This window comes from Botrytis porri (genome assembly GCF_014898465.1).
Source record: "Botrytis porri strain MUCL 3234 chromosome Unknown BPOR_006, whole genome shotgun sequence".
NCBI classification, from domain to species: Eukaryota; Fungi; Ascomycota; class Leotiomycetes; order Helotiales; family Sclerotiniaceae; genus Botrytis; species Botrytis porri.
In genome coordinates, this window is record NW_024066080.1 from 1,274,028 (window position 1) to 1,287,165 (window position 13,138).

Below are 13,138 nucleotides of genomic sequence, written 5' to 3' on the forward strand. Positions count from 1 at the left end.
GAGCCTTCTTCCAACTAAAACTCGAGAGAACTTCATTTACCTCTTTTGAGTTTTGTCCTTGAATAAATGGTACGACAAATCATGAAGATATACTTTCAGAGGTAGGCGCAACTATGAACAGGCGCATCTTGTTCAACCCTACGAGCGTGCCGGCGTTACGTACCCCGCGCCCTCCCAGACTTCAAACGCGTGATTTTGGCAATGTCGGGAATTTTGCTAGAGTTGGTCTAAAAGGACCGAAGTATGATAGATTGAAGGGCAATAAAGGTGTGAGGAGAGAGAGTACGCAAATTGGAGAGAATGAAACTGGGCATATTACTGCTGGAGCTAATGAGGGAATCCTGTTCTTGGATAGTGAGTTCTCATACTTCTTGATGGGGTCATAAGTTCAAAGCAGCTTGCTGATGTACTTTCTCAAAGATATTTTTCCAATAAAGCTCGGATGGCTTCTTCGAATACCTTGGTATGGAAGAATGGACTCAGGCCTACCAGATATTCTTTATCGATTCAATAATAAGGTGTTTTCAAAATACGATCCTCTGAGTTTAGTGAAGCGTGCGATACCCTCCAGCGTCCCATTGAAAGTAACTGAGATTCTACCTCGTCTTAAAGAGGGAGGCGCATTCATCAAATTTTCACACGATCAGAGCATAACGGCTCAGGAGATAGAAGGGCTCATCTCAGGATATTTGAAGGAGAAGCCAATCAAACCTTGGTTTAATCCATTTCGACAAATGCGAGCAAAACTTGTACGCGGGAAACCCTGGCTCGAGGATTTGTACAGATTCCCAAGCACTCGAATTCGTGTTGAGTTTGTGCCTTCTACCCCTGGCGGCGAAGTAGCCGAACTTTCACAAGAGGTTATTTACAGCTTGTTCCGAAAATATGGAAAAATCGCAGAGATCTCTTCGCAACCTTCGGATTCCAAACTTCTACCAAAATTTGCTATGCTTGATTTTGCTAATATTAGGCACTCAATCATGGCTAGAAATTGCCTACATGGCTTGAAAGTTACTGAAGAACTGGGTGGTGGAAAGTCTGGCACTATACTTCGACTGTCATTTGAGGCTAAGATGCAAGTCCACCATATTAGAGAATGGCTTACTAGTCACCCACGTGTCGTTATTCCAGCTGTAGCCGCCATCCTTGCTACTGTAACTGTTGCGGTTTTTGATCCAATTCGAACCTTTTTCATCAAGGCACATATCGATCATGCTTTCAGTCTCAAGGACAATAAGATCTATGCATGGTTCGCAAGTCAAGCAAAGGACGTTTTCTATTTTCGTGTGCACAAAGCAGAAGAAGCAAGCCTTAGTGCCATTTGGGATGATAGAAAACAAGCCATTGAAGATTTACAAACTTGGCTTATGGAGACTGCCGATACTTTTATCGTTGTACAAGGACCAAGAGGATCAGGCAAGAAAGAGCTCATCATTGATCAAGCGCTGAAAGGTCGACAAAACACCTTACTTATAGATTGCAAACCTATCCAGGAAGCGAGGGGCGACTCGGCTACCATTGCGGCAGCCGCTGCCACTGTTGGATATCGTCCGGTTTTCTCCTGGATGAACAGTTTCAGCAGTCTGATCGATTTGGCTGCACAAGGCACAATTGGCGTTAAATCTGGATTTTCAGAAACCTTGGACTCACAGCTTGCCAAAATTTGGCAAAATACTGCAACTGCTCTCAAACAGGTCGCTTTACAAAACCGAAACAAGGATGATAAGGACGCTAATTTGGCTGACGATGATTGGCTTGAAGCACATCCAGAACACAGACCTGTGGTCGTAATCGACAATTTTCTACACAAGAATGAGGACAGTAGCATCGTTTACGACAAGATCTCGGAATGGGCAGCTGGTCTCACTACTTCTAACATTGCTCATGTCATATTCTTAACAAACGATATTTCTTACTCTAAATCCTTGAGTAAAGCGCTTCCGGATCGAGTTTTCAGACAGATAGCGCTTGGTGATATCACACCCCAAGTAGCCAAGAAATTCGTCATCAGTCATTTAGAAAACGATCCAGAAAACCCTAAAGATAAGACGGAGAAGCTTTCGGAATCTCAACGTCGAGAAGATCTTTCAGAACTGGATGAGTGCATCGAAGTCCTAGGAGGCCGGTTGACCGATCTTGAATTCTTGGCACGTCGACTGAAAACTGGACAAACTCCGAAACGCGCCGTAGCTGAGATTGTGGAGCAAAGCGCTTCGGAGATTATGAAAATGTATCTTTTATCTGCTGAGAAGGGAGACCGGAAATGGTCAGTCGAGCAGGCATGGTACCTGGTCAAGTCTCTTGCTGAGAACGATACTCTACGATATAATCAGGTCTTGCTCTCTGATACATTCAAATCATCCCTTACATCATCGGCATCGAACGGAGAAATTGTTCTCGAAGCACTCTCCGCAGCGGAATTGATCACGATCAAGACCTTCAAGGGTCGCCCACAAAGTATCAAAGCTGGAAAGCCAGTATATCAAGCTGCCTTCAAAATTTTAAGCGAAGATCGTGTATTACGAAGCAGACTTGACTTGGCAGTTCTTACCGAGCTCACTAAGATTGAGACGAAGAGTATTGATAAGTACGAGAATGAATTAGTCATGCTGGGTACTTTACCTAAGCAGCCTCACGAGGTTGGTCCTCGTATTCAATATCTATTGGACAAATTAGCGGCAAGTCAAAGAAAGGTTGAGGCCTGGGAAAAGGAAATGGGATCTCTGAAGAAGGTTTTGACAGTCGAATATTGAGCATCATATTTTAGCATATACCCAACTCAATTAATGTACAAGTATGTCAGATTCAATTTGAATTGTGGTCTACCATCCTAGTGATAAGTTAGACTATAAAATGCTATAAACGTTTGAACCAGTGAAATATAACTTGCTCTTGAATTTTTGCATGATTGTACCATTCCTTGAAATCTTGTGCTCGAATTTGATTCACTGGTTTGAGATCACCTCAAGAATACAAGATCAATTAAGGGCACTTGTTGAGGGTTCTTTGTCAGGTCTCCTCCATTAGCGGATCACTTCAAATTATTGAATGTGTTTTGACCAAGAATTTCAAAAATTCGTATCATAACGGTCTTAATGGTACCGTAATATAATTTGAAGCCGAGCTTGAATTGGGAACAGCTGGCCATGTGTATGCAGAGAGTATGGCTACGGGTTATTGTATCAAATTCACATAGAGCTTTGACTGGCTACCGCCTGTCATTCAACTAAACGATCATACCACTTATGTAAAAAGGTTTGTAAAACAAACAAGCGAACACTATTAGCGGGTCCTTAGCGAGGCGACTTTGCGCTTGTATCCTTTTTCCTTTCCTTTAAAGTCGCCCGCCCAGTTTAGAAAAATTTAAATCATCAACTCTTTACAATACATAAAGATCAAAGGCTTCCAACAGACAATTCATTCTATCTTAAAACATTAGCAATGGCTTACCAAGTCAAATTCTTCGTCGCCTTGTGCTTCATTCTCATCAACGTTTTGGTTAATGTTCAAGGCTACGAATTTACTATTGGTCCTCATGCCGATGTTGATATCACAAAGGTAAGTTGAATCTAGGGTTTTCATCATTTGAGCCAGCTAAAAACCCCAGTTTGAGGCCACAGTCACTGTCCCTCCATTCTCCAAAGTCGGCATACATAAAATTGGAGCAGGTTGCACCAATCAAGCTCACAATTATGCCCATGAAAATCGTCTCAGCGATCATAACCCCGGTAAATGGGAAGTCGATATGATGCAGTATGTATTCCTGCCGTTGCACATGACATTGGGAAACTAACTGGTGGCTTCATAGTGGTAATGGTGGTATTGCTACAGACAACAATATTTTGCCAGGCGATAAGATTCACAATACTCTCGAGTATAATACTGAAACTCATGCTACTATCAACAATGTCACTATCGTACCTGGTCCCCAAGGTATCAACGCTGGTCAGAAGATAAGAACAAAGATTGATGTAGTAAATATTCGTAAGTGGCCCTGCAAGTATGCTAGCAATATACTAATCCGAAAACAGCACAAGAGGTTCCCACTGCTGGAAAATTGAACGTTGTAAGTTTGATTAGATCCTGCTCGTCAAATGACCAGTTACTAATTTGATACTGCAGGTCAGACTTTACTTCCGCCCAAGTGAGGACGCTGTTTGGGATTTTGGACCAATTGTCTGGGAGAATGTTATCATCACTTCTCGAACAACTGATGCTTCATGGTGCAGTCGCAGGTAAGCTTATCATAATCCCTGTATTCACAATGCAGGACTAAAATATCGAAAATCTAGTTGGGGAATCAGTGATGATCTCAGTGTCACTGGCGGTAACGTGTTTTGGGGAGAAGGAGACCAAACAATATGCAAGACTGATCGTATGACATGGGAACCTAAGAAAGGCAATTGATCCACGGATAAGAGTACGGTATACAATATGGCGAAGGTGCTCTGGACTTACGGGATAGGCAATATTCGTTTCGTGGGAACTTCTGATCAAAAGCTCCTTCAATTGTGTATCAGCGCATCGACTTTGATGTCTTGAGGGATACCGAAGTCAGATTAAAAAGAATTCAATGACATGCTCATTTGATATCTGACGTCTTCATATATAATGTAACTGGTGATCTAATTTTCCAAACATCTGTTGTCTCTGTTTTCCACATCTGAGTACATATATATACTCTCCACTCTAACTGAGCATCTGAAACTCAACGAGCCCTCCCTACGCTGATCATCTCAGCTCTCAGCTTAACCTTGCTGACATTTCAACTAACCAAAATTGCAAAATTGATCCACCAACTTGTTGTATTGCCTCAGTAGATATCTGACACTTGTATACCAACTATATTCATCCAACTTTTCAGATGTCCTTTCGGACCAATCAAAATTATCAAATGGGAAGATACTCGTCTAAGCTCTTGTAGTACCTATTCTGCCAGCTAGTCATTACCATTCAATTCTTTCTTAAGTACCAATTGAAGTGTTGTATTCTCATAAGGAGAACGTGCAAAACTACAGTACGCCATTTTGCTAATTAGACGAGTCTGTCCCTGTGCTTGAAGTCCGGCTTATATGCGTAGAGATTTTTCCAGCGAATCTCATAATCAGGATTCATATAAATAAAGCTTTGTATACTGGCTTTCTCTCTTCAATTGAAAGCCCTATTCGATACATTTATCATTATTATAGAAATTCATTATATAAACCAACCTCCCCCCCCTCTCTCTTTCTACATTTCCACCATAATCGAAAAGTAGCAACCTCAAATCGGCAGGTTTTGATCAAGCCAGCCCGCCATTCGATACAATTCTCATTACACTCAAAGCGTAACAATATTGAAATCAGCAGTCGGAAATTTGATTAAAGCTGTGATCTTCGTCCAAGCATCTACGTCTCCAGCAGCAGTGAGAGTAGTATGCGGGTTATCCACGATACCTTGATTCCTTCCCAGAGCCGCTGCTCCAACCAACTTTGGAAGATTCACGTGATCTAACCAGAAAGTCAAATCGCTGACCGGATTTGGCTTTTCCGAAGAAGCTACGTATGGAATATCATGGCCCGTCATTCTTAAATCTCAATACCAACAATCTTTGAAAAATCGGCATGATATTCCTACGACTCGGGATGCGATGCATCGGCATCCGAGATCTAGCTGTATAGCAACAACGCCCAACTTGGCTCGTAGTGTGTCTTCTTAATTACCTAGACAATTTCTCTGGTCATTCCCAGGTCTCCAACTTTGCCAAGTAACTCTGACTTCTTTGCAGCTCATATTGTATATATCAATGAATGGAGTATACCGTGGGGAAAATCTCTTTCTAGACGTCTCAAATCTATAAATAGGTCTATTCCCCTTCTGATCTAACCACAGAAATAGAATTTAGCATAGTGTTCTCATACATTTCTCCCTAAAGTCAGTGAAAGAAGATCCATCTTGTGGTCATACACAAGAGATCATAAGAACAAATTATAAATTTGCTATACAATGAAGCAAAAACAAACACACTCGTCCCCTAAACTCAAGTCTGAAAAATCCACCTAACATCCTCATCATTCTTCAAAACCTCATCTCCCACCTCTCCACTTTCTTCTCTCCTCTTCTTCTCTTTATTTTCCCTTTCCAGACAAACCCATAACGTCCCTACTACTACCAAATTCGCCACCAAATACCCCAATGCAAATCCGTGACCTAAAATCCATCTAGGACTCGTCGCCGGTCTATACAATTGCGTACCCAAAACTGCTCCCAAATTTCCAATTGTAATCGTCATCGCAGTCGCCGTGGCCCGTTTAGTCTGACCGCTTACATTTGCCGCGGGCCAGGAAAGCACGATAGCGGTACTGGGGTAAATTCCACCGGCTGCGAAAAAGGTTCCGAGATAGGAGATGCCGGGTTTGTTGTGAGGAGTTGCGAGAAGGATAACATAGCCGATGATTGCAAACGAGGATGAGAATAGAATGAAAGGAGCACGTTTGTGAGTTTTTTCTGCGAGGATGGCGATGATTACTGTAAGAACTGTGGCGAATGCGTAAGGGGGGACAGTGAGAAGTTGTGCGGTAGCGGCTTTGTAGCCGAGGGCTGAGATGATGGTAGGGAAGAAAAGAGAAAGGGTGTAGAGTGGTAGAGACATTGTGTGGAAACCGAGACTATAGAGCCAGAATTTGTAGTCCCCGAAAGCGGCGCGGACGTTGGCCCAAGTGAACGGCTCAGTATTGGTTGCATCGGTGGAAGACTTGAGACGCGCATGAATAAAAGAGCGTTCTGGTTCCGTGAGAAATGGTGCGGTTGAGGGGTAATTGTGGATGAAGAAGTAAGCTAAGAGGGAGACAACGACAGTTAAAAGTCCTTCCTGTTCATTGGTCAGCACAATATCTTTCAACCGTTAGTCTCAGGACACTTACAATAATGAAAATCCATCTCCACCCTTTCAATCCTCCCACTCCATCCATGAACCTAATGCCACAAGCCAAGATTCCACCAAAAGCACCAGCCAATGAAGCTGCAGAAAAGAACAACGCAACTCGATAATGTGTTTCCGTTCTTTTATACCACATTGACAGATAAAATACCACACCAGGAAACAATCCACTTTCCGTAACACCCAAGAAGAATCTTGCAGCTAAAAAACCTGCATAATTTGTAGAAATTCCCATCAAGGTCGCGACGATTCCCCATAGAAGCATGAGTGTTGGAAGCCATATTTTGGGTGTTGTGCGTTTAAGTATGATGTTGCAAGGTACTTCGAAAAGAACGTATCCGATGAAATAAATTGTCAGTGTCAATAGATACTGGTTTCCGGTGATGTTCAAACTCGTCGTTAATCCATCTAGTTTCGCATTTCCGACTGCGTGTTTAGATTTCGGTCAGTACCATTCTAATTATCCATTCGCAACTTCCAATTGAACCCTCTTCCACCCCGGATCTGAAGATAGAGAGGAAATTAAAGCAAAGAAAACGGAGTAAAACATACTGTTGCTCCTATCCAAGAAACTCAACAAATAAAGCAATGTAAGCGCAGGTAATAGTTTCCAATCCAACTTCCTGACTAATGCCTTTTCATTTATCCCCGTTGGATTTGCAAACGATTCATCGGAAACCTCGCTTTCATTTCCATTCCCTTTTTCAATTCTGTCAAGGATCCCATTGTTGCCTTCCATTTCCACTGGGATTTTCTCATGATCCAGCGCCTGTTGTGGCGACGTGTGCGACATTACGAAGATGCGATGGATCAATTGTATCTCCAATGTGCACGAAAACAGGCTTCGACGTCGAGTAATTAAAGAGGAACAGGACCCTTCAAAAGCAATCAAGGATGGAGGTACGTCAATATACTTATATCGTCATACCCGCCATATGAAAAATATCAAATAAATGGAGTCAAGATTGCATGAGAATGGATCGAATCACATCACATCAAAATCACTAGGATAACTTCCATCTTTTCCTTCTTGTCAAGGTGATAGACCGAGGCTCACGGCCATTCCAGTTGCAAGGGAATCGCTATGCTTCCGACTAAATGATGTAGCACGCAATCACCCAACTTCGAGCCACTGCGAGATACTCATAGATTCATGTTACATCATGATCCTCAATCCCCTGTTCACTCAGGAACCTTCAACCTTATCGTTTTTCCGTTTCCAAAGCCAGTGAGATGAAAGCCATAGCCCACTTGTAAAGCAGATAATCATATCGGGAAGCTGTTTTCCCTAGATTGGCCTGTCATATTAGTTGGATGCAAAAAAAAGATTGGTGCTCACTGGTACTTAGCGCAATGATGAAGTTCTGGCTTGGATGTCGTGATTATTTATTAGTATCGGAACTACCGCTTTCAGTAGTTGCGTGCGATGATCACTATGAGGGGTGGGGGTTCTTCTAATTTCTGGGGTATTGCATTTTATCTCTTACGCGTGGTCATGTGTTTGACAAAACTCAATTGAACAAGACATCCCATCCTGTCGAGATCAATTAATCAGACTGAGCAAGCAACTTTCACAAAAGCCATGATATGCCGATGTCAACGACAAAATGCATTTAAATTGATTGAAAAATCGTAATAAATTAGTCAATTATGATGCTATGAGTAACTAGCTAATTCGCAGGATAAACTTCGCAGATTTTTATCATTCAGTGTCAAAAGGAAATTTTATTCCAGAATACACACTGGTTGCACCCACTGGATGCACTCCCCCAGGTCTCCTTTTTTTCATCGGATGGGGTATCGTAGACATGCCATAAAACACCAGCTTTTCCATGCAACTCCATCCATGCAAAGTCGTTGTCCATTGACATTTCAGGTCTGAAATAAGAAGATTTTGAAAATAAATGGTCCAACAAAGTGAGATTAAGCCATCTTCGGCCTTCAAACCAAAAAGGGAAGATTATTTAGCATCGATACCAAGCCTGATCAGGTCTCTGGCAACAGTATGTGATTTTGATGGGGAGAATGGGCTGAGAGAATTACAAGTCAGGGTCCAGGCCGCTGTAGGTGAGTCGTTTAAAGTGTCGTGCCTTCGAGGCTGAGTACCTTTGATGAATCGCCTAGAAATTTGGCACGATGTGCAACAATCTCTGAGGCAATGGCATCAAAGTCTTTAATTTTTCTTGCTCGCAGGTCCGAGAGTAATGATTTCAAACCTTCAATAAACCTATCTCGTTGTTCTCCTTCGAACTCGTCTGGGGATCCCAATTTCGTAAGAACAGCATCATCTGTCAGAAAAACAGTTAGCAAAGGGGACGAAAGGGATACTCAAGGGTGAGCTCAGAGCATGCTGGCTGGAACTACCGACGCACCAGGCAGTCCCATTTCTCTAAAATGCTGAAAATCGCAAGTATTATCATTGCATATTCCTCCCATCAATTCGTATCGACATAGTTCTTTCTTCGCATCAATCTTGTTAGTATAAGTGATAGACTTCAGCCCACCCGGAATTCGTTGCTTATATTCTGGATGAAACCGAAATGCATGGAACACTCTCAAAGGGCTTTCATATGGTGTAAAAGAGCTTGAGCTATTGGGGTCGCTAGAAAGGGGTTTCTGGGCTCGGGTCAGCCTGTGAATTGCCACCAAGAATGGAGAAGACTTTTACTTCTGTTAGTTGAGGGACACTACCATCTTCTGCTGGCAGACTTTGTTCTACGCCATTAGAGATAATTTCAAGATCCATTAAGTCACCGTTTGACAACTCTGGCAATTCGCCACCTTCTGCTGCATCAATAACCGAATCTGGTGGAGCGGGGCTGAATGGAGACGACGCCACCGACGAGGTCTCATCAGCAGCAGGAGTGGCCTCTGGGGGCTCATAGTTATCCGAGTCTACATCAGCGACCTCTGGGGCATCTACCATATCAGGAAGGTTAGGTGTTGACGAAGCTGCGAGTGGCTGAGAACGCTCAAGAACTGGTGAATAATCGGAGCTTGCTTTCTCTTCATCGGGTGTGGAAGTCGCGTCTATAACTTGCATAGGAGGCGCATTGCCGTCTTCCATTTCGACGTCACTGGGACCAGTAGAGTCTGCGTCCGCGCGCACGGCTTCTTGTAGCGCAGCCTCAAGATCTTGGTTGGTTTCGGATGCTTCTTTGACCTCAAAAGAATGGTCTTCGGTTGTGTTATGTGCCATATCACCGGCACTATCAAGTTGGGTCGGAGGTACAGAGATTGGGGAGGCGGTAGTGACATCAGTAGTACGGGATTGCTCAGGCTGTTGCTGTTGTAGTTGTTGCTGCGTTGCGTCGTGAGCATCATTGATTTGGTCATCTAGTTCCATGGGAACTGATGCAGATTTTGGCTCGGATTCGGCGAGACTTTGTGGTTCTGGCTCATAGTCTGGCTGAGCAGAAGCTAGGGGTGGTTCAGCTGTGGGAATATGAGCATCTAAAACTATGGGCAGTCTGATAATTGTAATTTTGCACCTACCTGGATTGTCTTTTGTTTCTTCACGTGTGAGACTGTCCAACTTTTCTTTTTGCTTCTGCAATTGTTGATCGGTTTCCTGACTTAGTCTTTCCATTTCCTCAACCAGCTTTTGTTTGTCATGAAGGTTTTTTTGCACCGCCGCTTCGATTCTGGCGGTTTCGGCACGAAGTTCCTCAAGTCTCGCTTGGTTTTGTAAAGCTTCAGCATCCACACGGGGAATGGCGCTCGCAATTCTTTCACATCGGAGTCGTTTGAGTTCGGCCTCTTCTTTTCGAATGTCAGCAGCTTTTTGAAGCTCAGCAGCTTGAGCTGCATTTGATTGTGCTTTATCCTTGGAAACATTGGCTCCCTTCTGTATTTCGACTGAAGAATCTGGTTTATTGGCTATAAGGCCGATGTTGCTCATACTAGCTGCGACGTTATTAATGGGAGTTTGTGCACCACTGCTGGTTCTCTTGTTTGCCTTCCTCATTTCGGCTTCAGCAATTTTTCTCTTCAATTGCTCAATTTCGCTTTCCTTGCGTCGAAGATCCTCAGGATGTGGCTTGATGGAACTTTGCAAATTTGGCGGGGTGCTAGCCGACGATGTAGGAGGTGGAGTAAATGGTTTTGGTGGAAGAAAGGAAGATGCTGTTGGCAATGCCTTTTGTTCGGGTAGCTTGCGAGGAGTTTGAACAGGAGAATCTGCATCAGCCTGAGATTCCAATTCCATTTCGACATCTTCGTCGGACTCGTCTTCATCCTCGCTGACACAAATGACAAACGGTTTTGGCTCCACCCGACTTTGGCCAAAGGGTCGCTTGAGCGGTATTTGGGATGTCGAAGGTCCATCAAAGTCAGCAGCTACTGGACGTTTGCGCTGCCCATTGAGAACCGGGGCTGGCATGAGAGTTTGTGGGACAGATGATGGGGCGGGTGGGGCAGAAGCTAAGAACAAACCCGGGATCTTTTGAGAGGTCTGTTGAATATTTGGTGGTGCGTTCGATTGGGAAAATTGTGTTTTGACAGTCAAAGCTGGAATTGAAGTTGAGCTACTTAAATCTGCAGTACCAACCTTGTTTTTTTCATCAACTTTTCCAGGAGAGGATGTAGAATTCGAAACCGAAGCAGGCACGTGAGGAATTGTGGCTGGTTTAGCTTGAGCAATTGGACTTGAAATACTAGTAGTGGCCGTTGTGACAGACTTTGCCGCATTCTTCTGGGCTCGCTCAGCTCTCGATTTCCTGAGAGCGTCCATCTTCGCCTGCATTGTTTTTTCTTTCTCAACGGCGGCTGCACTCTTCGGTTGCGCAGTTGCAGAAGGAGCAGTGCCTGCTCCATTAGTCATAGCTTGTTTAGATTTATCTGCAGAGTTTGTGGCTGAAGCCTGACCATTGGGTTGTCCACTAGTGGCAGGGAGGCCAGACGTAGGCGCAGAAGAAACACTGGTGGAGGGACTTCGCGCAGAAGCTGCACTGATAGTTTTCGTTGCAGTTTTCGGCAATCTAAGTTCATCAAACAATTCTCCGACTAGCTTTTCATCAACCCCTTCTTCAAGATAGGCTGGGAACCGAACATCATACGACCAAAGATTCAGTATGGCGCCTTCAGCTTTTTTACGAGCTTCAGCGACAGTTTTGAAAGTAACGGTATTATTGGATGCATCAGCTTGAGAAGGGTGAGCACTTCCAACGGTCTCTAATACCTGACCTTTCGTGCAAGAGGGGATACTTTCCTGGCCAGATTTGGATGCAGTGTTATTAGGCTCTCCTACCGGTGATTGAGGCTTTGATTTTTTCTGTGCACCGCCTCTCTTTGTGTTCAATGCTCCCTTACCTGCGCCTGTATCCTTGATTTGGTCAAACATTGGTTCACTTTGGGCTACGAAAGGGGAGTACGAGGCCGAAGGTTGACGTTGATTATAATAATCGGCTGCTGCAGGAAAACGTTAACAAACGAGTTTATGAGAGGTCGGAATTGCTTACCATTGCGAAGAGTCGGTGGCGGCTGCTGAGGAGCAGGATCTTGGCCTGTTGGATAGACAGCGCGATGGGCAGTATCAAGATAGCCATTGCCATCAATCCCGCGATAGTGGCTTGAGCCCGGTGCGCCAATTGAAGCATTCGGGGCTGCTGCGTGCATGTGGGCAGAAGTATCATCATACTCTCCTTCGCTCATTTCGCGGTTTTTAACGTTACCATATGCGGGCGTTTGAGAATGATAAGTTGGCTGCGGGGCAGCCACTGGTGCATAGTATTGCGAATTTTGAGCATAATTTTGATGATTGTACCCAGCATAAGAATGCATGCCTTGCGGCGCTGCATTGTATTGGGGCATAGATGAGTTTTCTTGGTTCCAGCCCTGGAAGACTGGGACTGGGGGTATATTATTCTGCATAGCGGGCGCGCTGTAGTTTGGAAGTTGTTGTTGATTATAGCCATATGCCATTGTATTATCATATCCTTGAGTCATCGTATGCTGCCCTGATCGGCCATCATCTTGCGGATAATATGCGGACTGATTTGGATAGGTAGGGTAAGGTGGGTTGTTCGACTGGTCGCGATTGCCATAGGCCGCGCCATAGTATGGATAATCCGACATTGTCGGCAAGTATAAAGCAGTACCTAGCTTCACTGAACGGATTCAAAACTTCAACTGTGATTAGTTCTGACTGGTATTGCAAAATTACCTCGAAGACGCGTTCAATTTAACGGTCGAGTATCATCGGCGCAGCGCAATCAAATC

The 13,138-nt window shown here is 44.0% G+C and overlaps 5 protein-coding genes across 5 annotated transcripts; 2 read left to right on the forward strand and 3 right to left on the reverse strand.

The window, feature by feature from the left end:
* Nucleotides 1–113: 113 nt before the first annotated feature.
* On the forward strand, nt 114–2,753 carry EAF01_004905 (uncharacterized protein; the record flags this gene model as incomplete). Its single annotated transcript, XM_038913159.1, has 2 exons — nt 114–354; nt 421–2,753. The coding sequence occupies 2 exons, from the start codon at nt 114–116 to the stop codon at nt 2,751–2,753; spliced, it is 2,574 nt and encodes an 857-aa protein (XP_038771245.1).
* Nucleotides 2,754–3,441: 688 nt separating this feature from the next.
* On the forward strand, nt 3,442–4,407 carry EAF01_004906 (uncharacterized protein; the record flags this gene model as incomplete). Its single annotated transcript, XM_038913160.1, has 6 exons — nt 3,442–3,558; nt 3,608–3,753; nt 3,809–3,984; nt 4,032–4,066; nt 4,123–4,235; nt 4,293–4,407. 6 exons carry the CDS (start codon nt 3,442–3,444, stop codon nt 4,405–4,407), a joined length of 702 nt encoding a protein of 233 aa, XP_038771246.1.
* Nucleotides 4,408–5,319: 912 nt separating this feature from the next.
* EAF01_004907 (uncharacterized protein) lies at nt 5,320–5,565 on the reverse strand (the record flags this gene model as incomplete). Its single annotated transcript, XM_038913161.1, has 1 exon — nt 5,320–5,565. One exon carries the CDS (start codon nt 5,563–5,565, stop codon nt 5,320–5,322), a length of 246 nt encoding a protein of 81 aa, XP_038771247.1.
* Nucleotides 5,566–6,019: 454 nt separating this feature from the next.
* Nucleotides 6,020–7,712, reverse strand: EAF01_004908 (uncharacterized protein; the record flags this gene model as incomplete). Its single annotated transcript, XM_038913162.1, has 3 exons — nt 6,020–6,850; nt 6,903–7,345; nt 7,472–7,712. 3 exons carry the CDS (start codon nt 7,710–7,712, stop codon nt 6,020–6,022), a joined length of 1,515 nt encoding a protein of 504 aa, XP_038771248.1.
* Nucleotides 7,713–8,995: 1,283 nt separating this feature from the next.
* EAF01_004909 (uncharacterized protein) lies at nt 8,996–12,994 on the reverse strand (the record flags this gene model as incomplete). Its single annotated transcript, XM_038913163.1, has 5 exons — nt 8,996–9,207; nt 9,292–9,535; nt 9,588–10,354; nt 10,415–12,328; nt 12,379–12,994. The coding sequence occupies 5 exons, from the start codon at nt 12,992–12,994 to the stop codon at nt 8,996–8,998; spliced, it is 3,753 nt and encodes a 1,250-aa protein (XP_038771249.1).
* Nucleotides 12,995–13,138: the final 144 nt, after the last annotated feature.